General features: G+C 51.1%; 1 protein-coding gene and 1 non-coding gene across 2 annotated transcripts in view; one reads left to right on the forward strand and one right to left on the reverse strand.

Annotated features, from left to right (window-relative positions):
- The first annotated feature begins 936 nt into the window (after window positions 1-936).
- DHX37 (DEAH-box helicase 37) overlaps window positions 937-23,469 on the forward strand; it is a 31,100-nt gene continuing 8,567 nt past the window's right edge. Inside the window, exons 1-15 of the mRNA XM_020883520.2 lie at window positions 937-1,154; window positions 4,190-4,359; window positions 6,563-6,675; window positions 8,654-8,996; window positions 11,890-12,038; window positions 12,867-12,959; window positions 14,137-14,233; window positions 15,097-15,210; window positions 18,068-18,169; window positions 18,363-18,477; window positions 19,197-19,292; window positions 19,497-19,579; window positions 20,415-20,565; window positions 21,025-21,101; window positions 21,429-21,661. Of these exons, the coding sequence (XP_020739179.2) occupies window positions 1,049-1,154; window positions 4,190-4,359; window positions 6,563-6,675; window positions 8,654-8,996; window positions 11,890-12,038; window positions 12,867-12,959; window positions 14,137-14,233; window positions 15,097-15,210; window positions 18,068-18,169; window positions 18,363-18,477; window positions 19,197-19,292; window positions 19,497-19,579; window positions 20,415-20,565; window positions 21,025-21,101; window positions 21,429-21,661 (2,042 nt within the window). The 5' untranslated portion in view covers window positions 937-1,048. The remainder of the gene's footprint in view (window positions 1,155-4,189; window positions 4,360-6,562; window positions 6,676-8,653; window positions 8,997-11,889; window positions 12,039-12,866; window positions 12,960-14,136; window positions 14,234-15,096; window positions 15,211-18,067; window positions 18,170-18,362; window positions 18,478-19,196; window positions 19,293-19,496; window positions 19,580-20,414; window positions 20,566-21,024; window positions 21,102-21,428; window positions 21,662-23,469) is intronic.
- Window positions 17,785-17,857, reverse strand: TRNAR-UCU (transfer RNA arginine (anticodon UCU)). The gene has a single exon. It is a non-coding gene; the product is annotated as a tRNA-Arg (tRNA).

The raw sequence follows: 23,469 nt of genomic DNA on the forward strand, positions 1-23,469 counted from the left end.
TAAAAGAATGTTCATATGTATGCTATCAAAATCCTCTCATGCTCCACCTGTGTGTTTGTAGGGATTTGTTTTTGCTTTTCTGAAGAAGAGGGGAGCTTGTCCAGATTAATCACAGTTATCCTTCATTCTTACGTTCGACAACTGTTACTTACCTACTTGGCAGCCAGCTCTTGTTCTGGGTTATTCAAATGCTTTTCCTGGGGCAATGACTTTAACTCTGGAATATAACTTTATCCTCTCTAAAATTCTAAAATAACTTCTAGCACCTTCACTTTTTTTTGATGATATAATTTACTTACCCTTAACCATTTACGCTTTTAATAGGAAAAAATGGAGACACAGTCAATTCAGTTCACTCAGTCGTGTCCAACTCTTCACCACCCCATGGACTGCACCACGCCAGGCCTCTCTGTCCATCACCAGCTCCTGAAGCTTCCTCAAACTCATGTCCATTGAGTCAGTGATTCCATCCAACCATCTCATCCTCTGGTGTCCGCTTCTCCTCCTGTCTTCAACTTCAATCTTTCCCAGCATCAGGGTCTTTTTCAATGAGTCAGTTCTTCGCATCAGGTGGCCAAAGTATTGGAGCTTGAGCTTGCCTTTTTTACTACACAAATAATGTTGCTTGAAGAACATCAGAAAGTACAGATAAGCCAAAAAAAGAGGGAAGAAGACTGTGTTAGGAGTAGATTATATTTTTAAAGCCGACAAAACACTCTCATTCCCAAATTAATATTAGTAGATAATTCAGATTTCGAGGCTCAAACCACTCTCCGGCGAACAGCCCTGGACTTAAACAGAAGACTCTATGGCACTTCAGGCCCCGCCCCTCCCCAACTTGGCCCCGCCTCACTCCGACCCCACCGGCCTTGATTTTTAAGGTGACCCCGCCTCTAGCCCCGCCCCCAGGAGGTCCGTTAGTACCAGCTCTCGCGATAGCGTAGCCCGGAAGTTTCCCGTCCTGAATCTTGGTGGGGGCCCACGTGGGTTGGGCTTAGAAGTGCGCGGGTCTTGCTACCCTACCTGCAGGAGCAGGAGTTCGGGCGCCATGGGGAAGCTACGCCGGAGGTACAACATCAAGGGGCGCCAGCAGGCGGCCCCCGGCACCTCGAAAGGCCCTCCCGAGCCGCCCCCCGTGCGGCTGGAACTGGAGGGTAAGAAGGCCCTGGACAGGGGCTGGGTTTCGGGTGAAAGACCAACCAGGGCCTTGGGGCCAGGGCTGGCCAGTGGGGCTGAAGGACGCCGGGACTATGTTCTGCTTCTGCGACTCCGGAAGGCTCCCGGAGAGAGGCCACCCACCTCAGATGATCCAAAGAAACGGGGAATAGTGACAGTTTTCGTTTTAACTGAGTTTGGAACAATACCTGGAGTTTCTTTTTAGTGTGGTCGTAGTATAGCAATGTGGGGAATTTGGACAAGAAAATAAGGTAATTACATTCATTTTGATGGCATCAATTATAACCTCCCTACCAGCGACTTTTAAGTTTGTATTTTTCAGCCCAGGTCTGTCTGTCTCTAGCTCCAGGCTGCTTGACATTTCTGCTAAGACTCCTCTGTTTTGTTAGGGAAGACTTATGATGCGCCAGGCACTATTCTAGGAGAGTAACAGAAGATGAGATTAAGGTGGGAGAAAAATCCCTTCTGTGCAGTTTTATGTTTTTGGGAAGAGACAAGTAAAGAAAAACACAGAATATATAGAATATTTTGCATACATTCATACTAAACAGATAAAGTACAAGAGGTATTTGGTGGGTTGCAGAGTTTCATAAGGTAGATGGGGAAGGCCCCATTGAGAAAGCATTGAATCCTTAAGACCTGAGGGCCATCAGAATGGCTGAGTGGAGATGAAATATTAAGTGGGGGCAGGATGGGTAGGACCTGGCGGATCATGGTGAGAACAGTGGACCTGCAGAGTTTAGAGCAGAGGAGGAACAAGGCATGGGCTTAGGTTTTAACAGCATCACTGTGGTGCTGTGTTGAGGAAAAGCAGTAGAGGGCAAAGAATCAGGGTGATTGGAAAGGAGGCTGCTGAGTACAGTCAGTAGAGCAGGAGTTGATGCTTGGTCTGGGGAGGCAGCAGCCAAGGATGTGTGAGGTAGTTGAATTCAAGATATATTTGGAAGATGGAGCTAATAGGATTTGCTGGCTGACTGTGCACAAGAACAAAGGAGATGTCAAGAATGAATCCCAGGTGTGGGGTCCAGTGGCTGGAAGCTGGAGAAGGCAGGGAGGGGCCAGCTTGGGAAGAGGCCAAGAGCTTGGTTTTGGATATGAGTGTTTTGGGGGCCCTGTTAGATATCCAAGTAGAGGGATAGTCAGGCAGCTGTTGACTCAGATGCTTAGAAGAGGCAAGTCCAGGGGAGATAGCAGTTTGGAGTCATCACTGTGTATAGATGATATTTATTTAAGTTTGAAGACTGGACCAGCTCTCATTGAGCAGTGAGTTTAGCCCAGTGAGGTAGGGGGAGACCCTTGGGAGTGTGGTTGTCCAGGGACCATGAAGAAGACCCACCATTTGTGTCATGTTGCTGTGGGGTCAGGGAGGGAGAGAAGGACCCCTGGATGTAACACCAGGGAGCCCATCAGTGACCTTGATGCGTCCAGTTTCACAGGAGAGTTGAGGATGAAGTTATTGAATGAGTTCAGTTGTCTTGCTGGACCTTGAAACCGAACACACTCCACAGTTAAACTCATCGGCTGTTTGTATAGGATCCCTGAAGCTCAGGCTGATTCAGGCATTAGGGAAGAGTGGGCCTAGATTCTGGAGGTGGAGGGAGGGAGAACTGGGCCCAATGGGGAAGCCTACTTTTCTTCACCCACTAACCAGCCTCCTCTTCCACACTCTCCTCTTGGACCCTGAAGGCAGTGAAGTTATGGGAAAGATTGTCAAGGGGGGAATCTGGAGTCTGAATTCCCTCCTCAGAAGTTGCAGGGATTGGCTGGGAGTTGAAGTAACTCACCTGACATCTCTGTGCCTCAGTTTTCTCAGCTGTCACATGGGTCCAGCAGTTACATACCTGTTCATGGGGGTGGTATTTTGGGAGAATATATTTGTAACTGAGAATGCTTTGAAAAGTAAAGACAGGCTGTGTCTTTACTGACCTGAACTGTGATGGGCATTGTTCGTTGTAGCAGCAGTGACAGCTCAGGAAGTGAGATGGACTGACAGTGAAGTGAGCACAGAGGAGCCCGAGGTCTTTTAGACCCAAAGATTTGGGGAGAGTTTCTCACCTTCGAACAAGACATCTCCATTTATCCTTGAGACTTTTAGGGGCCAGAGGGACCTTATAAGATTATAAAGCAGCTTGCCTTCTGCAAAGAGCCTTCTCTGATCACTGATCCAATATTGTTACCCTCTTTCTTATTTTTAGCATATCCCCCCACCCTTTTTTCTTCCTATGGCACATTGGTTCCCAAATTTTTTCCTCTAAGGACATTGTTAATGTTCTTAAACATTGAAGACCCCAAAGTGCTTTTGTTAGTGTGAGTTCTGTGTATGGAAATTTATCATATTAGAAATTAAAACAGGGATTTGGGGGCTTGGAGTTTTTTTTTTGTTTTTGATTGATTTTTGCCTTCAGTGGATCTCTACTGTAGCGCACGGGCTTCTCTTGCTGTGGCACGTGGGCTCAGCAGCTGCAGCACACGAGCTTAGTTGTGACGTGGGATTTTAGCTCCTCAACCAGGAATGGATTTGCACCGCTTGCAGTGAAAGCATGGTGTCTTAACCACTGGGCCACCAGGGAATTCCCAAAAATGCCAACATTTAAAAATAGATATAACACGAGCTCAGAACTTAGTCCACTGTACACCCGGAAGAGAGTATCCTTTAGAGTTCTTATAAAAGTGGTTTTGACCTCACAGACTCTCCGAAAGCAGGACCCTGCTGGGAGGAAGACACTGGTGTAGTTTATTCCCTCCTTGCTGTACCTCCTTCTGTCTCCTCAAAACACAAGGATGGGGGTACCCCGACTCATGGCCGAGGCTGACCTGCAGCAGGTGCTGGATGGAGAGTGTAGTAGAGGTGCGGCGGGCCTACATCCCCATTCCTGCACAGGTGCTTGGATGGCTCGCAGAGGGCAGGAGGGCCACCCCAGAGGAAAACAGCATTAAGATAGCATCTTGAGACCCTAGGCATCCTCGCTCTCCAGCCTCCAGGGCTGTGGGTCAGGCGAGTGTATCTTTTCAGATAAGGACACGTTGAAAGGAGTCGATGCAAGCAATGCTCTTGTCCTTCCCGGGAAGAAGAAGAAAAAGACCAAAGCCCCTCCCCTGTCCAAGAAGGAGAAGAAGCCTCTGACCAAGAAAGAACGGAAGATGCTGCAGAGAATCTTAGACCAGAAGGAGAAGAAGAGCCAGGTATTCATGCTCTGTCTGCACTCAGCCCTCCAGACTGGCGAGGGATGGGGAGGGAAGGGGTCTGTGTCCCCTGACATGATCTCTGCAATAGGACCGTCAGATGGAACTTTCTGGAATGAAGGACAAATTCTTTGTCTGCAGCATATAGTACAGTGGTCACCAGCCATGTGTGACTGTTGAGCACATGAGATGTGGCCAGTCAGATTGAGAAATTGATTTTTTTTTTTAAATATATTTATTTGACTGTACCTGGTCTTAGTTGCAGGTTGCGTGATCTTTAGTTGCAGCATGTGGGATCTAGTTCTCTGACCAGGGAGGGATCAAACCCAGGCCCCCTGCATTGGGAGCATGTCCAGCCACTGGACCACCAGGGAAGTTCCAGAGGAATTGAATTTTTAATGTGATTTGGTTTTAATTAATTTAAATGCAAATAGCCACATATAACTAGTGCCCCATGTGGGACATGCAAAATCAGAACCTTCCAGCCCTCGAAGGAGGACATGCTTCTGGTGTGTCTGTCAGTCTGGAATCGGTTCAGATTTATAGAGGCCAGGTTTGTTGAACCAGGAGTCAGGTCGATCAACATGCTCACTGTTTATTCTCCACCCCGTATTCATTTTGTTTATTTTTTAAACTTTATCCTAGAGAGTTTTGGCCTTTTTTGCTTAATGTTTTCTAAGGAGAAAATTTTATATTGAGAAATTCTAACATATATAAAAGTAGATGTTAGTGTTGCAAAGTCCCGTGTACCTGTCATCAGCTCCAACAATTGTCAGGCCCTTTGTCAACCTCGATTATCTCCACAGCCGGCCACTTTCCTTCCCTGTAGATCAGAGCCCAGGCAGCCTCAATCTGTACTGTTTGTGTGTCTGTCCTGACAAATGACCACCAACTGGGTGTCTTAAACAGTGGAAATGTGTTCTCTTGATGATCTGGAAGCCAGAAGTCTGAAATCAAAGGGTAGGCAGGGCTGTGCTTCTTCTGAAGGTTCCAGGGGAGGGCAGTACCTGGCCTCTTCCAAATCCTGGTGGCTCTAGGTTTCCTTGACTGTGGCCACATCACTCCATTCTCTGCCCACATCTTCACATGGGCTGCTTCCCTGTGTCTCTCCTCTGTGTATCTCTGATAAGGACATTTGTCTTTGAATTTAGGACTCACCTGGTTAATCCAGTATCTCCTCTTGCGATCCTTAATTACCCTTAACTTGAATAAGATCCTGCCCTGGGACATAGGCTTCCCAGGTGGCACTAGTGGTAAAGAACCTGCCTGCCAAGTGCAGGAAACTTAAGAGACTTGGGTGTGATCTCTGAGTCCAGAAGATCCCCTGGAGCAGGGCATGGCAACCCACTCCAATATTCTTGCCTGGAGAATCTCCATGGACAGAAGAGCCTAGCAGACTTCAGTCCATAGGATCGCAAAGGGTAGGACACAAATGAAGCAACTTAGCATGCACTGGGACATGGATGTATCTTTGGAGGGCCACCATTCAACCCATTATGTAGCATTGTATCTCTGAATATTTCAGTTTGCATCTCTAAAATAAAGACCATTTCCACTCACTGTCCTGTGAGTGTGTGCTGTTTTTTAATCCTGCAAGCATCTTTGCTTGCTGTTTTGTACGTTGTTTTTTCTTTTCTCGGTTATGAAATTTGTGCACGCACATATACATGTGTATGTACATATATATACATATGTGAGCACATATAAAGTATCTGTATAATTTCAAGAATAGTGAAACAAACACTCGTGACTCGCTCACACAGAGGAAGGGAACCAACTGGGCCCAGCCCCCTCACTGCTTTATTCCAAATAGTGTGGGGACTACTTCCCATCACACAAAGAACTGTTCCTCCCCTGTACTAACTGCCAAGGAGTCTTGCATTATACAGATGGGCCCTACTTTATTTATTCCATCTCCCTTTGATGGGCATCTGGCTAGTCGATAATCTCTTATGACACACCATGGGGCAAAGAGAACCTTGTTTATCCAACCACAGAGTCTGTAAGGGGACGAGAAGCCACCCCAAGCTCACATGTCTGTCGACGTTAAGAACACTGTGAAACCAAGCTATTGAAGTTCAGCCTTTGGTTTAAAAAAGACTGTGGGTGTTAGGGATGCTGTAAATTTATTTAGAGTCTCAACTTCCCTTCTAAAGAGAGGCTCATGATGCCAAATGTATAACACACTCGTTTCCTTCCCCAGCGAGCTGAGATGCTACAGAAATTGAGTGAAGTCCAGGTTTCAGAAGCTGAAATGAGACTCTTCTACACCACGTCCAAGCTGGGCACTGGCGAACGCATGTACCACACCAAAGAGTAAGTCACCAAGTTCCTCTCTGAAGCCCATTCCTCCCGCCAGGATTCCCAGGGCAGGGAAATGTCTTGGAAGTTTTGGGGTCTTCTGGGGTTATGAGAAAATACATTTGCAATGACCCATGTGCTAAAATACGTCCAATGGTGCCGGAGCCTGCCGGCAAACGAACTGGTCGAGAACGCAATTACCAGAGTACCTGAGAAAAATAAGACTTAGAAAGACTTAGAAAGATGGGGTTGAGAGGGACAGAGTCAGCTTGCGTCCGACTCTGCCAACTTTATTGAAGAATACCACACCTATATATATGCTAACAGGAGTTACTAATAGATCAAAGGTTTGCATATGTGCAGAGCTACAGGCACAGATGTTTTAAATTCCTCCACTTAAGATCAGTAAAGCATCACCCTAGCGCCCAACATGATTAAGATCTAATAGAACATTAACTAGATAGAAAACAGGCTTCAATCATGACGAGTTTATCAGCACCAGGAAAACAGGTGAAAGATCGCTACAGCAATTTCCTTGAGGGAGGTGAGAAAGGCCAACCTGTGCTTTAATAAATCAGGGGTGGCGGGACAGAGAGGGACCTCTTGATCTCTCTCAGAGCCAAGAAGGAGCCTGAGCAGTCAGGCTGGCTCCCCGCACAATGGGTAGAGACCTCACATGCTGCTAAATATCCTACACTGCGTAAGACAGCAGAGTTCCTTACTCCAGGGATGCTGGTGTTTCCCTGAAGCACCAAGTCTTGCGTTTCAGGTCCCTCCAGCTGGTGCCGGGACGAGTAGGTTAGAAATTACCATCAGGTGGTCAAGAATTCTATTTAGCCCATTAGCAGGTTTTGTCTGGTTCATGTAGCATCAGTAGGCATTTGGATCTTTTGTCCATGTATGAGTCTTCTAGAACTTCGGTAACAAGGCGCCACAAACTAGGCACCTTAACACAAGAGGAATTTATTCTCGTGGCTCTGATGGCCGGAAGTCCAAAGTCAGGGTGTCAGTGGGTTGGTTCCTGCCAGAGACAGGAGAGCCTGTTCCATTCTGTTCTCAAGCTTCTGGTGGTGCCAGCAATCCTGGGTGCTCTGCAGTCTACGTCACCCCAGTCTCTGGGTCATTGTAGTGTCCTCCATGTGTCTCTGAGTCTTCCATGGCCTTCTCCTGTCTGGGTCTGGGTCTCTGTTTTCTTAGGACACCAGGCACTGGATTTAGGGCCCACCACAATCCAGTTTGACCTCATCTTAATGACATCTACAAAAACCCTGTTTCCATATAAGATCATATTTTGATATCTGGGTGGCTGTGTATTTGGGGAAGACAGTCACTTCTACAATCAATATTTAAAAATTAGGAGATTTCATATTAAAATCCCAGGTTCCCCCTCATGCCCCAGTATTGACCTGTTAGATGATGTGGCCACACCAGCTGGCATTCCCGCAGGGCAGCTGGCCTGAGGTGGGGCCCATGTGTAACCCTCAGCTCAGGCCCCTGCTTGCTGCTCTCTCACATTTGGCCCGTGTTCATTTCCAGTACCATCCCGTAAGACTTGGGGCACATTTAACGACTGCTTATTGAATGCAAAGTGCATCTCAGGCTCTCCTTTGGGCCCTAGGAATAGAGCAGTGCACAAAAATAAAGTTTCTTCCCATAAGGAACTTAACGTCCTGGTGATGGGGAGATGGGCAGTAGTTAGACAAATACATACACATCTAGTGCTGTAATTGCTCAGGAGAAAAGAGCAGGGTGACGAGGATGGGGTGGGAGAGGTGATGAAGGCTGCAGAGTCAGGGGAAGTCTTCCTGAGAGGCGACCTTTGAGTCAAGTGAGGGAGAAGTTACCTGAAGGGACCTTGGACAGCGGGTGCAAAGGCCCTGAAGCAGGAAGGGGTGTGGCCTCTGAGTCCTGCCTCTAATGAGCCTTCAGCAACCCAGAGCTGCCTCAGGTCAGCGGGCCCAGCCTAGAGTCTGATTTCTGGCCTTCCCGACAGGAAACCAGATGATATGACAGCCCAGGGTCCGGAGAAGATCAGCAGCCTCAGTGGGGCCCACCGGAAGCGCCGCCGCCAGGAGGCAGAAGAGGAGTCTGAATCCTCAGTGGACTCTGAACCCGAGGAGGCCCCAACAGACAATCGGTCAGAGGCCAGTGCAGGGTCAGCCCCAGTGCACCTGCCACCAGCTCCATCTGGGGCCACAGGCCAGAGCCCAGTGCCCAGCAGCCCAGCCGAGACTCCTGCCCCTCCGGCAGCTACTCCCGCAGCAGTCTCTGCCCTAGCCAGGCCCCCTTCGAAGCCCGCCGTCTTCATCCCTGTGAACCGCTCCCCTGAAATGCAGGTTGGTCGCTCCAGTGTTTGATGGAGAGCTTAGGGGATCAGGTCAATATGGTGAGGGGCTGAGGGTGCAACAGGAGGGCATCCCGGGATCTGAGCAGGTTGCGTCTCCTTCTGTGTCTAGGTTTCATCATCTGGAAAAGGGGGATAGCTGTACCTGCCTTGTCAGGCTAGTGAACGAGTGCCTGGCACGTGGTGGGGCTCTTGAGATGGGTGTCAGCTGCCTTTCTTATCTGGTCGCTGTCACCTGCAGCCTCTGACCATGGGTCCTGGCCCGTGTCCGCTCCTCGGGACACAAGCTTAGGCTATGGAGTCAGTTGACCTGGAATGGAGTGCTGATCCCTCCACCTCCCAGCTCATTCCCGGGCCCCACTTTCTTGATCTGTGGAATGGCGGTACCTGTCTACTCACAGGGGTTCCACCTCTCTGCACTTGGTTTCCTTGTCTGGTAAAGTGAGTGTCTTATTGGGTTGTCACGACAACAAGATTAAGGGACATGAAGCTCGAGGCCCATGGAAGTATAGAATAGAAAATATTAGTGCATTGCTCCAATTAAGAATAAGTCGTTTAATGAGACTGCTTTGAGGTTGGTGATGCCTCAGGGTTTGACCCGTTGTAGATGGTGGTTACTCCATCTACCTGCCAGCCCAGGAAGTAGAGCAGTCTACAGCCTCTGGAGCTTTCAGTCCAGCAGACAAGACCAAGATGGACAAAACAGTGTCACACAAGGGAAGATCGGGTACCATGAGGGGCCAGTGCGGGAGTACATAGGCTCATTAGGGAAAGTGTCTTCTGGGGTAAGAGCTCAGTGACCAGCTGAGAACAGGGGGGCCGTCCCATACTGAGAACTGCGTGAGCAAAGGCTCTGAGGCAGAGGGTTCATGGGTCTCAGAGCAGCAATTTCAAACCACAGATTGGATTGTGGAAACATGTGGGATGCCACCAGCTTTTTTTTTTTTTAATGGAAAATAATAGAAAATATTAGTCACTGTTCCTTATGAAAAGTAGTAGTTTACTGAGAGGGCTTCCCAGGTGGCACTAGTGGTAAAGAACCCACCTGCCAATGCAGGAGACGTAAAAGATGCAGGTTCGATCCCTGGATAGGAGAGATCCCCTGGAGGAGGGCACAGCAACCCACTCCAGTATTCTTGCCAGGAGAATCCCTGGACAGAGGAGCCTGGTGGGCTACAGTCCATAGGGTCGCAAAGAGTCAGACACAACTGAAGCAACTTAACATACACGTTTAATGAGATTGCGATTCTGGTCACAGGTACATTTGTGTGCTTATATATGTTAGGTAGTTAGAATAGGAAAAAGGAGTCCAGAATGGCGGTGGCAGAAAGACAGGAGGGGGAAAGCCCATGAAAATAGAACAAAAGAAGGTCCAAGAACAGGAGTGAAGACCTCAGGTGAAACAAACAGCACTCGTGGCTAGCCCAGTTTACATAGGGCAGGCCTAGGGGGAGGAGAAAAAAAACATATAAAAAGAAGAACCAAAATTGGTCCGGGGGCCTCTCTTTTCTCATCTTTTAGGTCGGCCTGCCCTCACGCCTCGAGGATGTATTTTTCTTTACTTTCTGAATAAAATCGAGCTATAACACTGGTCCATCCGAGGGCTTTTGACCCTGGTCCATCCAAGGGCTTCAAATTTTTGTTGTGATGAAACAGAACCGAGGAAATTACAAATTCCCTCGACACATATAAAGAATTAGGGTGAGCTCACTGCTCTAACAGACCTTGAAGTGCCACTGGCTTCACGCCACAAAGGTTTCCTTGTAGGTGATGTCAGAGCCTGATGCTATCCACTGGCAAGTGAGGGGTGTGGGATTCTGCTCCACACACTGATTCAGCGACACAGGCTCCCCACCATCCAGCATCCCTGGTGCCCCCCGGCTTCCTCCCTTGGCCTTTCTCTGTGGTTTTTCCATAAGCATATTCCTGAGTCTAGGTTTGTCTGTTTTTATAAGTGGCCTTGTGTCACATATGTTTTCCTGCACTTTGCTTTTCTGTTCATCAGCATTATGTTCCTTGGATTTACTTATCTGTGAAGATGTATGTCACTGAGGTCCATTTGGTTTGGTTTTGGTTTTGAAACTGCTGTAGAGTATTCCTCTGCTTGAATAGAGCATGGTTTAAGTCGTCATCTCTGGCTGGACATTTGAGATGTTCTAGCTTTTTGCTCCCATCTTCTCTGCTGGTTTACATTTTCTTGTCCTTTTCTTGTCATCACAGGTGCAAAACTTTGGGGGACAGGGTTTGCAAACTGGAGGTCACAGCCATCATGGGGTCATGAGATAGCCAGCGCTTCTTTCTTTAACCAATAGAATATAAGTAGAGAACAGAATTTTTAAAATTAGACATGCTTCGCACATAATCCGAGCAAGCAGGGGTTCACAAAACTCCTCCCTCACTACGTAATACTTGTGTGTGGATGAATGTGTGTGTGCATGTGCATACACTCATGTGTGAGTACCTAGCAGGATCACACCTAGGATGTGATGCTGTGTCTCACATCCTGAACTTTGGTAAAATTAGCACCCAGTTGTTTGCTGAATTGACTCTTCCATAAGTGTGAACTCCCCCCAGCAACAGCGGAGGATTCTTGTGCCACCCAGGGGCTTCTCTGCACCAAGCTGACCCTTTGGATGCTGGATGTGACATTCCAAAGGACCCAACCCATGTCTCTGGCCCCCTCCCAGCCGTCAAGGCTTCCATCCTCCAGGGGGGCCCACTTGTTCCCCCTTGACTGGGTGCCAGCCGCTGCCTTTGTAGGAACCACATCACCTGTATAGTCTTGCTTTGAGCAAAGACCCCCTCATCCCATCTGCCCTTTTGCAGCGGCTGCAACCCCCCTCTACCCTCCATTCCCCGAGTTCTGACTTCCTCTTTCTCACCAGGAAGAGCGGCTGAAGCTCCCGATTCTCTCTGAAGAACAAGTAATCATGGAGGCAGTGGCTGAGCACCCTATCGTCATCGTATGTGGCGAGACCGGCAGCGGGAAGACCACCCAGGTGCCGCAGTTTCTCTACGAAGCAGGCTACAGCAGGTGGGGGCTGGCCACAGGGTCCGCCGCAGGTCTCTCAGGCGACAGTGAGATGTGGTTCCCCGAAGTTGTTAGGAGCACGGGCTCCTGGAGATCTGATTCCAGTCCTGTGGTTGACACGCTATGTGACTTGGGGCAGTTTCCTTAACCTCTCTGGGCCTCAGCTGTGTGATGGGGGCTCAGCATTGCCACCTACTTCATGGGGTTGTTATGTAGATGAAATGAATGGATCTGTGTAAAACACTTAGGTCAGTTCCTAGTGGGAGCGGTGGTGTGTCATCTCCTGTTAGCCCTTTTGACCCGTGTATGTCGAGGTCCCCAAGATTTCCCCCAAGTTCACCAGTTTTCTTGGAAGACCCCCAGGTCCTGCAGTGAAGGACACAAAGTTCCCATCAGCAAAGGGGGAAGGCACATGGGGTGAAGCCTGGGGGAACCAGGCATAGGCTTCCCGAGTCCTCTCCTGGGGGATCACACAGGACATGCTTCATTCCCCCAGTGATGAGTTGTGACAACACGTATGAGTGTCCTCTACCAGGATGCCCATAGAGACACGGTGCCCAGGGTTCTTCTTTGGGGGTTGGTCACTCTCTGCCTGACACCTGCCAAATTCTAGACTCCTTGAAGGAAAGCAGTTGTCAGCATGAATCGTGTAGTTTGTATAGACAGTCCAGGCCCAGGGAGCCCCTCTTGTCCCTCAGGGAGAGGTGGGAGCCCCCCTGAAACCCAGGGTCCCAGACACCAGCCAGGGGCGTTTGTAGGGACAGCAGCCTTGGGCCTGCTGGGCCCGTTCCTTCCTGCCTGCAAGTCAGCCCTGTGTTCTCCCTCTCACAGTGACAACAGCATCATCGGCGTCACGGAGCCCCGCCGAGTGGCCGCCGTGGCCATGTCCCAGCGAGTAGCCAAGGAGATGAATCTGTCGCCACGGTGAGTGCCCTGCTTCATGGGGGAGGGTTGAGGGTGGCCGTCCAGACCCACCGAGCTGAGCCGTGACACACGCCCTCGTTTACCCTGGAGGCTGTTCACAGATTGCCGTATCTTTCCTATGCCATTTCATTGCATATCTTGAAATTTATAGTATACACAAAGCTGCCCCCACTTTCTCTCATCCTCTCTATTTAACTTGTTAGTGTTAAATTTCCAACCACATGCGAAAGTGGAAAGACCAGTATAACGAGCCCCCACGCACCTGAGACCCGGTTTCGGGAATCGTCACCTCATGACCAGCTCTGTTTCATGTGCCCCATACTCTCCCTCAGTCCTTGGGGAGCAAGTTTCAGATGTCTCATCATCTCAGCCTCAGTATTTCATCGTGTAGGTCTGAAAGATCAAGACTCTGTTTGGGGGATTTTTGTTTGTTTGTTTTTGGCTGCCCCTCAGCTTGGGGATCTTAGTTTCCCAGCTGAGGACTGAACCTGGGCCCCTGGAGTGGAAACTAGGAGTCCTAAACACTGGCCCACCAGGGTACCTAGTTGCTCAGTCATGTCTGACTTTTTGCAACCCCATGGACTGTAGCCTGCCAGTCTCCTCTGTCCATGGGGATTCTCCAGGAAAGAATACTGGAGTGGGTTGCCATGCACTCCTCCAGGGGATCTTCCCAACCCAGGGACTGAACCCGGGTCTCCTGCATTGCAGGTGGATTCTTTACCATCTGAGCCACACAGGGAAGCCCTCGGAACACCAGGGAATTCCCTGTAACTTTTTTTTTTACAGACAACTGTAAACATAATTGCAGTACCGTCACCATCACTAAAAAGTGGGTCCTAACTCTTGAGTGTGTTCCTTCCATGTTCCCATTTCCTGGATTGCCTAAGAAGTTTTTAGGGTTGATTGTTTACACTGGACTCCAGCCAAGGTCTGTGTGCATGTTTGATTAACATGCCCTGCACTTGTCTGTGAGCTCCCCTCCCCTCACCCTAGAGGCCAGGGTTCTAGAGAGGGAGGCAGAGTGGCCCAGTGTTTGGGCCTTGGTAGGGGAGCTGGTGGGCCCTGCCTTTAGCCGCCTGCCTAGCGGGACCAGGCCTGCTCTGCTGGTCTCTTTGGAGTGGCTACAACCCCAAGCAGCTGCAGCTCTAGGGGACTGATCTGTAGCTTGTGCCTGCAGGGTCGTCTCCTACCAGATCCGATATGAAGGAAACGTGACCGAAGAGACCAGAATCAAGTTCATGACTGATGGTGTCTTGCTCAAGGAAATCCAGAAGGTTGGTTGCTTTTCTCATGTCACAGAGCAAGGCTGGTGAGCGTAAGGGTGGGAAGCTAGGATGTCACCCAGGGTGTGAGCAGCCAGTGTGGCAAATTTTGGCAAAGCACTGTGGTGTTGCTGTGTGACCTTGAATAAGTTGCTTAACCTCTCTGGGCCTTGGTTTCTTGATCTGCAAGCTGATACCTTCCTCCTAATTGCTTTAAATCATATGAAGCATGAAAGCACTTTAGCAGAACACCTAATAGGTGTTCATTACATGTGAGCTTGTATGTTTATTGCAGTTTGGTTCACAGACTTTATGCATTAGCCAAAAGCACTGCTACCCACTGGCTGTATGATGTCCCCCTGGGCAGGGGTCTCTGGGGAGGACAGAGGTGACTTCCTGCCTCTGCCTCGAGGCCAGCCAAGATCACTGTGAAGGCGGCTGTGTGGTTTGGGGTCTGATGGCCCCTGTCTGTATGGCCCGTGCTGCCCTGTTTCCCCTGGTCCCCGCCAACATCCGCTGGTCCCTGTTTCCTGCCTGCCTCCCCACCATCCGCATTGGTAGCTCAGCTCTAATAGATCACAGCTGCCTTTTCTCTAGCAGTTTCTCTGCCAGGCCCCAGGCTCTGTGCTGTCTGCTTTACAAACAGTAATTGTCATCGAAACTTCTCCATGACCTCTTGAGATGGGTCCTCTTGTCCCATTTTACAGATGAAGAAATAGGCCTGGGGTCGTAGGCCACAACTCCCTGCAGGCCAAGTGCTCTTGGATCCGTGCCAGCTACCAAAGGGGTTCATTAAATGGGTGCTTTGGGGTGCACACTCGTCCTGGGGTGCTCCGGCCCAGGTGGCCATCCTCATCCCCCGACCTCCTCCCTAGGACTTCCTGCTGCTGAAGTACAAGGTGGTGATCATCGACGAGGCCCACGAGAGGAGCGTGTACACGGACATCCTCATCGGCCTCCTGTCCCGCATCGTGTGTCTCCGAGAGAAGGTAGGCAGGAGGTGCCGGGGAACCCCGAGGCCCACTCAGCCCACGCCCATCCACACCGGGACTGCTGCTGCTGTGAGAGGGTCTCCTAGAATAGCATCCTCCAGGCCAGGAGCCAGGGCTCTGGGTCTTGGTGTAAACAGATTCCAATCCTAGGTTCAGCCTCCTCATCATCTGTTACCTTTTCCTCTGTCAGAGCCAGAGGCTGAAGCAAGGAGTTCATGGTGGGCCAGGCTGCACTGTGGGCTTCCCAGGTGGCTGAGTGGTAAAGAACCCACTTGCCAGTGCAGGAGATTCAGGTTTGATCCCTGGGTCAGGACAATCCTTTGGAGAAGGAAATGGCAACCCACTCCAGTATTCAATGGGCAGAAGAGCCTGGCGGGCTGTAGTCCATGAGGCTACAAAGAGCTGGACATGATTGAGCACGCATGCACTTAGCCAGACCCCACTGCATCTGGCTTTAAGACACCAGGCAGGTCTTTGGAATCCACAGAACTGGTGGGGCCGCCCACCAAGCCTTTATGTTCCATGTGCTATGAGACACCCTATGCCCAGCCTGGGGTCAACATTTTCCTCCATCTCCCCCCTCCCTCGATCGGGCAGGGATGGTCGTCAAAGGGATGCTGTGCTAGGATGGGGTGCCGTGGAACAGTTCCCGCCAGTCCCGCTGAGAGGTTGATGCTTCACCACACCCAGTTCTTAGAAGTGCAGAATCTTTGTCATCAGACATCAGTTCTGTGTGGGCTGTGTGCCAGGCATCGATCAGATCTCAGTGAACAAGACAGAGGTTCCTGCCCTCATGGGGTTTCCGTTTTAGTGAAGACAACTGGCAGTAAGCAACTCAGAAGCCTGTGAATTCCCGGTGGACAAAACCAGAAAGAGGGAGCAAAATCAGGCAGAAGGTAGAGGGTTGGTAGCATGATGAGACTCAGAGAGGGTGGCCTTTGAGTGGGGGGTTGGAGGAAGGGAAGGAGTGAGAAGCAGCTGCTAAGAGGAGGAGATTCTGAATGTCAAGAAAAGTAGGTGCAAAGGCCCTGGGGCAGGTGCAGGGCTTGTGGCAGGTTTTATTTTGGGGTTTTTTTGTTACCTTTATGTAATTGATGCATTTAAAGTGTGCAATTCAGTGGGTTTTAGCATATTCAGAGTTATATGCCATCACTACAGTCAACTTTAAAATATTTTCATCACCCTGAAAAGAAACCATTTAGCTATCTCCATAGTCCTCCCTCACTCTCCCATCTCAAGGTATCCAGTCTATTTCCTGTCTCTGTGGATTTATCTATTCCATATATTTCACATAAATGAAATCACACAATATGTGTGGTTTTTTTTTAATTTATTTATTTGGCTGCACCAGGTCATAGTTGTGGCATGCAAGATCCTTGATCTTTGTTGCAGCAGGCAGGATCCAGTTCCCTGACCAGGGACCAAACCCAGACCCCCTGCATTGGGAGCACAGGGTCTTGGCCACTGGACCACCAGGGAGGTCCCAGCATGTGGCCTTTTGTGATTGGTTTCTTTCACTTAGCACATTTTCAGAGTTCATCCCCATTGTCACGTGTGTCAGTGCTTCATTCCTTTTTATGGCTGAATCATCATCCATTGTGTGACTGGACCACATTTCATATACCCATTCATCTACTGTTGGAGACTTGGGCTCTTCCCACTTTCCATCTCTCGTGAATGTCCATGTCCAGGTGGCCGTGCTTCCTTTCTCTTGGGCCTGTGCCAGGGGCAGGGTTGCAGGGTCCCACAGGGGCTCCTCGTGTTATCATCTGAGCCGCTCCCGCTGGCTTCCGCAGTGGTCCTGCCTCCCATGTTCCCACCCACAGTATACAGGCTGCCTTCCACATCCTCACCCACACTTGACATTTTCCGTGTTTTGTCCTCAACCATTCTAGCAGCATCTCACTGTGGTCTTGATTTGTGTGCTGAGGGTGGCGGAGCAGAGCGAGTAAGGTGGGAGGAGGAGGAGATGCATGGGGTCATGGAGGTACACGGGGTGGGGCCAGACAGGGGAGGTTGTGTTGGGGAGGAGGCGGAACCTTTGGTCTGCACTGTGCCTCTCACCGTGGCTTTTGTTCTCCAAAGACACGGAACTTCAGGAGATGCATGGGGTCATGGAGGTGCACGGGGTGGGGCCAGACAGGGGAGGTTGTGTTGGGGAGGAGGCGGAACCTTTGGTCTGCACTGTGCCTCTCACCGTGGCTTTTGTTCTCCAAAGACACTGAACTTCTGGGGTTTGCAGTTTACAAGCTTCAGAAGACAGCTTCCACGGGCTCAAGAGCAGAGCCCACCATGGGGGGCATAGCAGGTGCTGCTGAGGAGACTGAAAACCAGGCACACCCACTGCACCCATTCCTGAGTCAGGCTGCACCTCCTTGTCCATTCTGGGGACAGATAGTCATGATGTTGGGCGGGGGCTGACAGCAGCCATACCCGCTGTTCTGTGTGTGAGGTGGACCCCAAGCTCAGCCCTCCTGTCTCGCCTAGCGTCATCAGAGCTTGACTCAGGAATCTTTTTTTTTTAAGCCTTTGTTTGTTTTTTGCCATGACACACTGCTTGCAGGATCTTAGTTCCCCAACCAGGGATTGAACCCTGGTCCCCAGCATTAGAAGTGCTGAGTCCTAACCACTGGACCACCAGGGAAGTCCCTTGGGGGGATCTTAAGGGAGATCCTTTAACAGGCCACTACCATCCACTTCTACTTTTTCTTGGATCTTTGGCACCCAGAAGAGGGGCTGAGGAGCAGGTTGTGGGGCTGGAGATGAGACCAGGAGGGCAGAAGTCTGCCCCAACCCTGCCATCAGTGTTCCCGGCCCCGGGTGGCTGTGGGTCCCCGGGGCTCTCATTCCCCAGAGGCACTTGCCACTGAAGCTGCTCATCATGTCGGCCACGCTGCGAGTGGAGGACTTCACCCAGAACCAGCGGCTCTTCACCCAGCCACCCCCGGTCATTAAGGTACCATCCAGGCCAGGGTCTCAGGGCTGCTGGGGGGAGGAGGGCCCCTCTGTCAGCCACAGCAGAGCTTGGAGTTGCCTGAGGGTTGGGATGGTAGCAACCAGAGACCTTTATGGTCAGATTTCAGAGAAGGGGGAGGGCTCGGGCCTGGGCTCAGGTCATCCCCCACCCCCGACCCCGTGCCTCCCGGTAGGTCGAGTCCCGGCAGTTCCCGGTGACAGTGCACTTCAACAAGCGGACACCACTGGAAGACTACAGCGGGGAGTGCTTCCGGAAGGTCTGCAAGATCCATCGCATGCTGCCCGCAGGTGAGACGCTGGCCAGGTGGGCCGGGGGGTCCTTCCCTTCCAGACCCGGGGGTGCAGGCAGTGGTGGCTCAGGGTAGCACTTGACCTGTCTGTATCTCAGTGTCTGCAATGGTCCTGGGGTGCTCACCACACCTGCCCTGCCCCGTTCTGCCCCAAGGATTGCGAGGCTTCAGGGACTAACCAGACAGTGGGGCTGTGGGTGCCTTTTGTCCCCACAGACACAGAGCAAATGGACAGGGCTGTTTCACTTGAGTGTCCCTCCTGACGCCCCCCTCACAGTTCTCCCCATGTCCCCATGGCACATGCTCTGGTAGTTCCACTTATCCATTTACCAGGTGATGGACACTTGGGCTGCTCCCACTTCCTGGGAGTAGACCTGCTTTCCCAGTGCTCATGTCCGGGGAGTCAGTGCCTGTTTCCATGGTAACGGTTTAGCGCCTAGTCCCAGCTTGTCCCGTTGCTCGCCCGGGCCTCCACAGCCTTGATTTGACCGGCGCTTCCTCGCGCCCCAGCTTGGGGAGTCAGGGCCTGTTTCCATGGTAACGGTTTAGCGCCTAGTCCCAGCTTGTCCCGTTGCTCGCCTGGGCCTCCGCAGCCTTGATTTGACCGGCGCTTCCTCGCGCCCCAGCTCTCAGGTCAGGGCCTGGCATACGGTCGTGGCCAAGGCCGCATCTGCCGCGTGAATGAGCGGGTCACGGTGGGTCTGGTTCTCCCCACAGGCGGCATCCTGGTGTTCCTCACGGGGCAGGCGGAGGTGCACGCGCTATGCCGCAGGCTGAGAAGAGCTTTCCCCCTCACCAGACACAGGCCCCAAGGTAACTGCAAGCGGAAGCCCGTCACCCAAGAGGCTGGGGGCGGGCGGCCTGACCTTCGGAGCCTCCCTAAAGTAGCCGGTCCCTTGCTTGTCCTCCCTTCCCCGTGAATGGTGATCAATGACCCTGGACAGTGAATGACGGATCCTGCTGACCTGGCATGAGCCCGGAGATGTCTTTCTTCCTGATTGGTTCATCTTTTCCCAGAAAAGGACGATCAGAAAGATTCAGTAGAAGAAACGAGGAGGTTTAAGAAGTCGCGGGCACGGGCAAGGAAGGCCCAGGCCATGGTACGTAGAGACCAGAAAAGGCAGCCCAGGCTCTGAAGCGGCCTTGTCCGCGTGGTGGGCACCAGCGCTGTGCACCTGCACAGATGTAAAGTTAATTAGAACCACATGAGGGAGTTCCCTGGCGATTCAGTGGTTAGGCCTCAGTATTTTAACTACTGAGAGTCTGGGTTCAATCCCTGGTCAGGAAGCTAAGATCCTGCAAGCCACACAGCATGGCCAGAAAAAAACCCAAATAAAATTAAGATTCAATTCCTTGGTCATTTTAGATACTTTTTCGGGTGCCCAGTGAGCCCCAGGGACTGCTGGTGACCTTGTTGGGCAGCAGGGATCTAGAACCTTCCTGCCGAGAAGGGAGTGGTTGGCTGGTACTGCTTCAGGGCTTGGAGGGTGGGCTGGGATTTCAGACATTCCAGGCTCCCTGTGCTGGGGGCTGGGAGGAAGCTTCTGGAAGGCCCAACCCTGAGGCCTTGAGCAGGGCCTGCAGACACGCCCAGGTGGGATGGGACAGAGAAAGCAGCCCTTGGGGTTTGCTGGAGAGCTGGGGGTGGGCAGGCTTGTTGTTGGGGGCTTTCACCCCAGGGCATTTGCACGACTTCACTATTGTTTCTATACCATGCTAGGCAGCTATCTCAGGCCTTCACATTGTGTTAGTTCTGCATCCTCAGGGCAGCCCTATGAGCGGTCCTGTGACCATCTCGGACTCCCAGATGAGAACACTGAGGCAGGGCTATCATGTGACCGGCCAGGGGTCGTGTGGCCTTGGACTCTGCTCGCGACACCAATCTCCACATAGGGCCACCTGCAGCCCTCCATGCTGATGTCTTGTTTACCATAGATGCTGCCCCAGATCAGCTTGGACAATTACTCAGTGCTGCCAGCGGGCGAAGGCGATGAGGACAGGGAGGCAGAAATGGATGACGACGAGGAGGAGGAGGCCCTGGGCTCTGACCTGGATCTGGACTTAGGGGACGACGGGGTGGATGGAGGTGGGACCTGGCAGGGACTCGGTTCACCTGCCTGTTGAGCCCCAGGCTGCTGGTTCCTGCTACATGGGCTGGAGTCGAGCAAGGAATCCTCCCAGGGGATGACCCCCAGGGGAGCTGGGGTTTCTGCCTGCTCCACCCTTTGCTGTCTCCTGAGCTCCTGCAACCACCAAGCACAGAGGAAGCCTTCAAATATCTCTTGTGCTGATTGTCACGGGGTGACGCTCCCAGACTCGGCTTTGCAGGCAGTGGGGGATTAGAGGAGCTGAGAGCAAGCCCTTGGGGGTCCCTATGCAGGACTGGGGGCTCTCCCGGGGAGAGACTGCAGTGTGCCCACCCTCTTTGCTGGTGCCCGGGCTTGAGCCCTGGCTCTGGAGCTGCAGGGGAGCCTCTCTGGCAGAGCAGGCAGGGGTGCCAGCAGCTGAGGGCACAGGACACAGCCTACCTCTGCCACCCCTGCAGGTGAGCAGCCCGATGCCTCGCTCCCCCTCCACGTGCTCCCTCTGTACTCACTGCTGGCCCCGGAGAAGCAGGCGCAGGTAACCGTGTGGGGCCTGGGATGGATGCCCAGCAGGGGTTCCCAGGACGTTGAGATGGGGGTGGGTCAGGCCCTGGGTCACCTCCCCATCAGCTGTTAGATCAGCACTCCAGGCTTTTGAGAAGACCTTGGGGTCTCCTACTTGGAGAGCATTCCCACGTTCAGTTTGGGAGCAGTGGCTAGAGGCAAGGAAAGAACCCGCTGACCTGATCACCTCCAGGCCCTGCCCTGCCTGCTGACTTCCTCTGACCTCAGCCCCATGATTTCTTCCCTGACTCTGGCGAGACAGTGGTCAATTTTCTTGCTGCCACCCCCCACCCCATCCTAGGTGTTCCAACCTCCCCCAGAGGGGACACGGCTCTGTGTCGTGGCCACCAATGTGGCCGAGACGTCCCTGACCATCCCAGGCATCAAGTACGTGGTGGACTGTGGGAAGGTCAAGAAGCGGCACTACGACCGTGTCACCGGCGTATCCTCCTTCCGCATCACCTGGGTCTCCCAGGCCTCAGCCGATCAGCGGGCGGGCCGCGCGGGCCGGACGGAACCCGGCCACTGCTACAGGTGGGGCTCCCTGGGGTCCCCCCAGTGTCCTCAGAGCTACTGTGCAGTGGTTACCCACCCTCGTCTAGGGAAAGGGGACCCCATGTCCCACTGGAGAATGTGTCCTTGGGGTCCATACACCCTTTCCTGTGGCTTTCAGGCACTTGCATTATTCATTATTCTGCTGCTGATATCAGACCCTGTGTTTATTAGCACCTTTGTTTTTGTCTTATTAATAGCTTTATTGACATAAGATTCCCATAGCATAAAGCTCACCATTTTGAAATGTGCAATTCTGTGGATTTCAATATATTCAGAGTTGTACAACCATCACCACTATTAATTTTCTTTTTTTTTTTTTAATTATTTTTATTTATTTATTTTGCTGTTCCGGATCTTAGTTGTGGTGTGTCAGATCTAGTTCCCTGACCAGGGAATGAACCTGGGCCCCCCTGCATTGGGAGTGTGGAATCTTAGGCCCTGGCCCACTACTGTTCATTTTCAAATATTCTCATCACTGCAAAAGAAACCCAATACCCAGTAATTAGTTTCTCTCCACACCTCCCTACCATCCCCACCCCCCAGAATCTGGCAACCACTATCTGTTTCCTGTCTGTATGGATCTGATCATTCTGGACATTTTCTATACAGGAAATCAGACGGTATGTCACCTTTTGTATGTGACTTCTTTCACCCCACGTCATGTTTTCAGGGTTCATCCCACATGATAGTCGGTCAGTGCTTCGTTACTTTTAATGGCAGAACCACATTGTGTTGCACGTGGGATGGACCACATTTCCCATGCCTGTTCATCAGCTGATAGACACTTAGATTGCATCCACATTTTGGCCCTTGTGAATAGTGCTGCTGTGAACACTCGTGTACAAGTATTTGAATGTCCGTTTCCACGTCTCTTGGGTAAATACCTAGGGAGTAGAATCTCACAGTTATGTGGTGATTCTGACATTTTGAGGAACATGCCAGACTGTTTCCACAGCAGGCACCCCATTTTATATTCCCACCAGCAGTGTGTGAAGGTTCTAATTTCTCCACGTCTCACCAACGCTTGCTGTTTTCCACTTCATGAAAATGAAAGTACAAGGTGGTATCTCACAGTGGTCTTGGTCTGCATTTCTCTAATGACTTTGAGCATCTTTTCACATGCTTATAGGTCATTTGCACATGTCTTCTTGAGGAATATCTGTTCAGATCTGTCGTTTATTTTTCAGTCATGTCTGTCTTTTGATTGGTGAGTTGTAAGTATTCCCTTGATGATCCTGATGTTAGATCCTTGTCAGAGGTATCATTGGCATTCTCCAGAGGTATCATTCTCCCAGTTTATGTGCTGGTTTTTTTTTCTCCTTCAATAACTAACTTTACGCCATTCTACTCAACTTTGCTTTAAATTACAAAAAGAAGAAGAAAATTGAGAAACTATGCAAAGAAAAGTAGTAAGAAATAAAGTAGTTGAGTGCCATGTGCCAGGCACAGTTCTGAGCACTCTGTGTGTGACACCTAAAGTATTCTCACCAGGGACTTCCCTGGTGTTCAGTGGTGAGACACCACACTCCCAGTGCAGGGGCCGCAGGTTCAATCCCTAGTCAGGGAACTACAATCCCACATGTTGCATGCCTCAGCCAAATAAATAAATAATATTTTAGATAAATAAATAAAGTATCTTTCCCAGTCTTGACAGGGTAGCTGCCGTGTTAGCCCATCTCACAGGTAAGGAAAGTGAGGCAGGAAGTGGGTAAATACCTTGCCTAGTAAGGTGGTAGAGTCAAGATTCAATCCCAGATAGTTTGGCTGAGTCTCTTTTCTTACTTCCT

The sequence above is a fragment of the Odocoileus virginianus genome, chromosome 12 (assembly GCF_023699985.2).
Source record: "Odocoileus virginianus isolate 20LAN1187 ecotype Illinois chromosome 12, Ovbor_1.2, whole genome shotgun sequence".
NCBI lineage: Eukaryota > Metazoa > Chordata > Mammalia > Artiodactyla > Cervidae > Odocoileus > Odocoileus virginianus.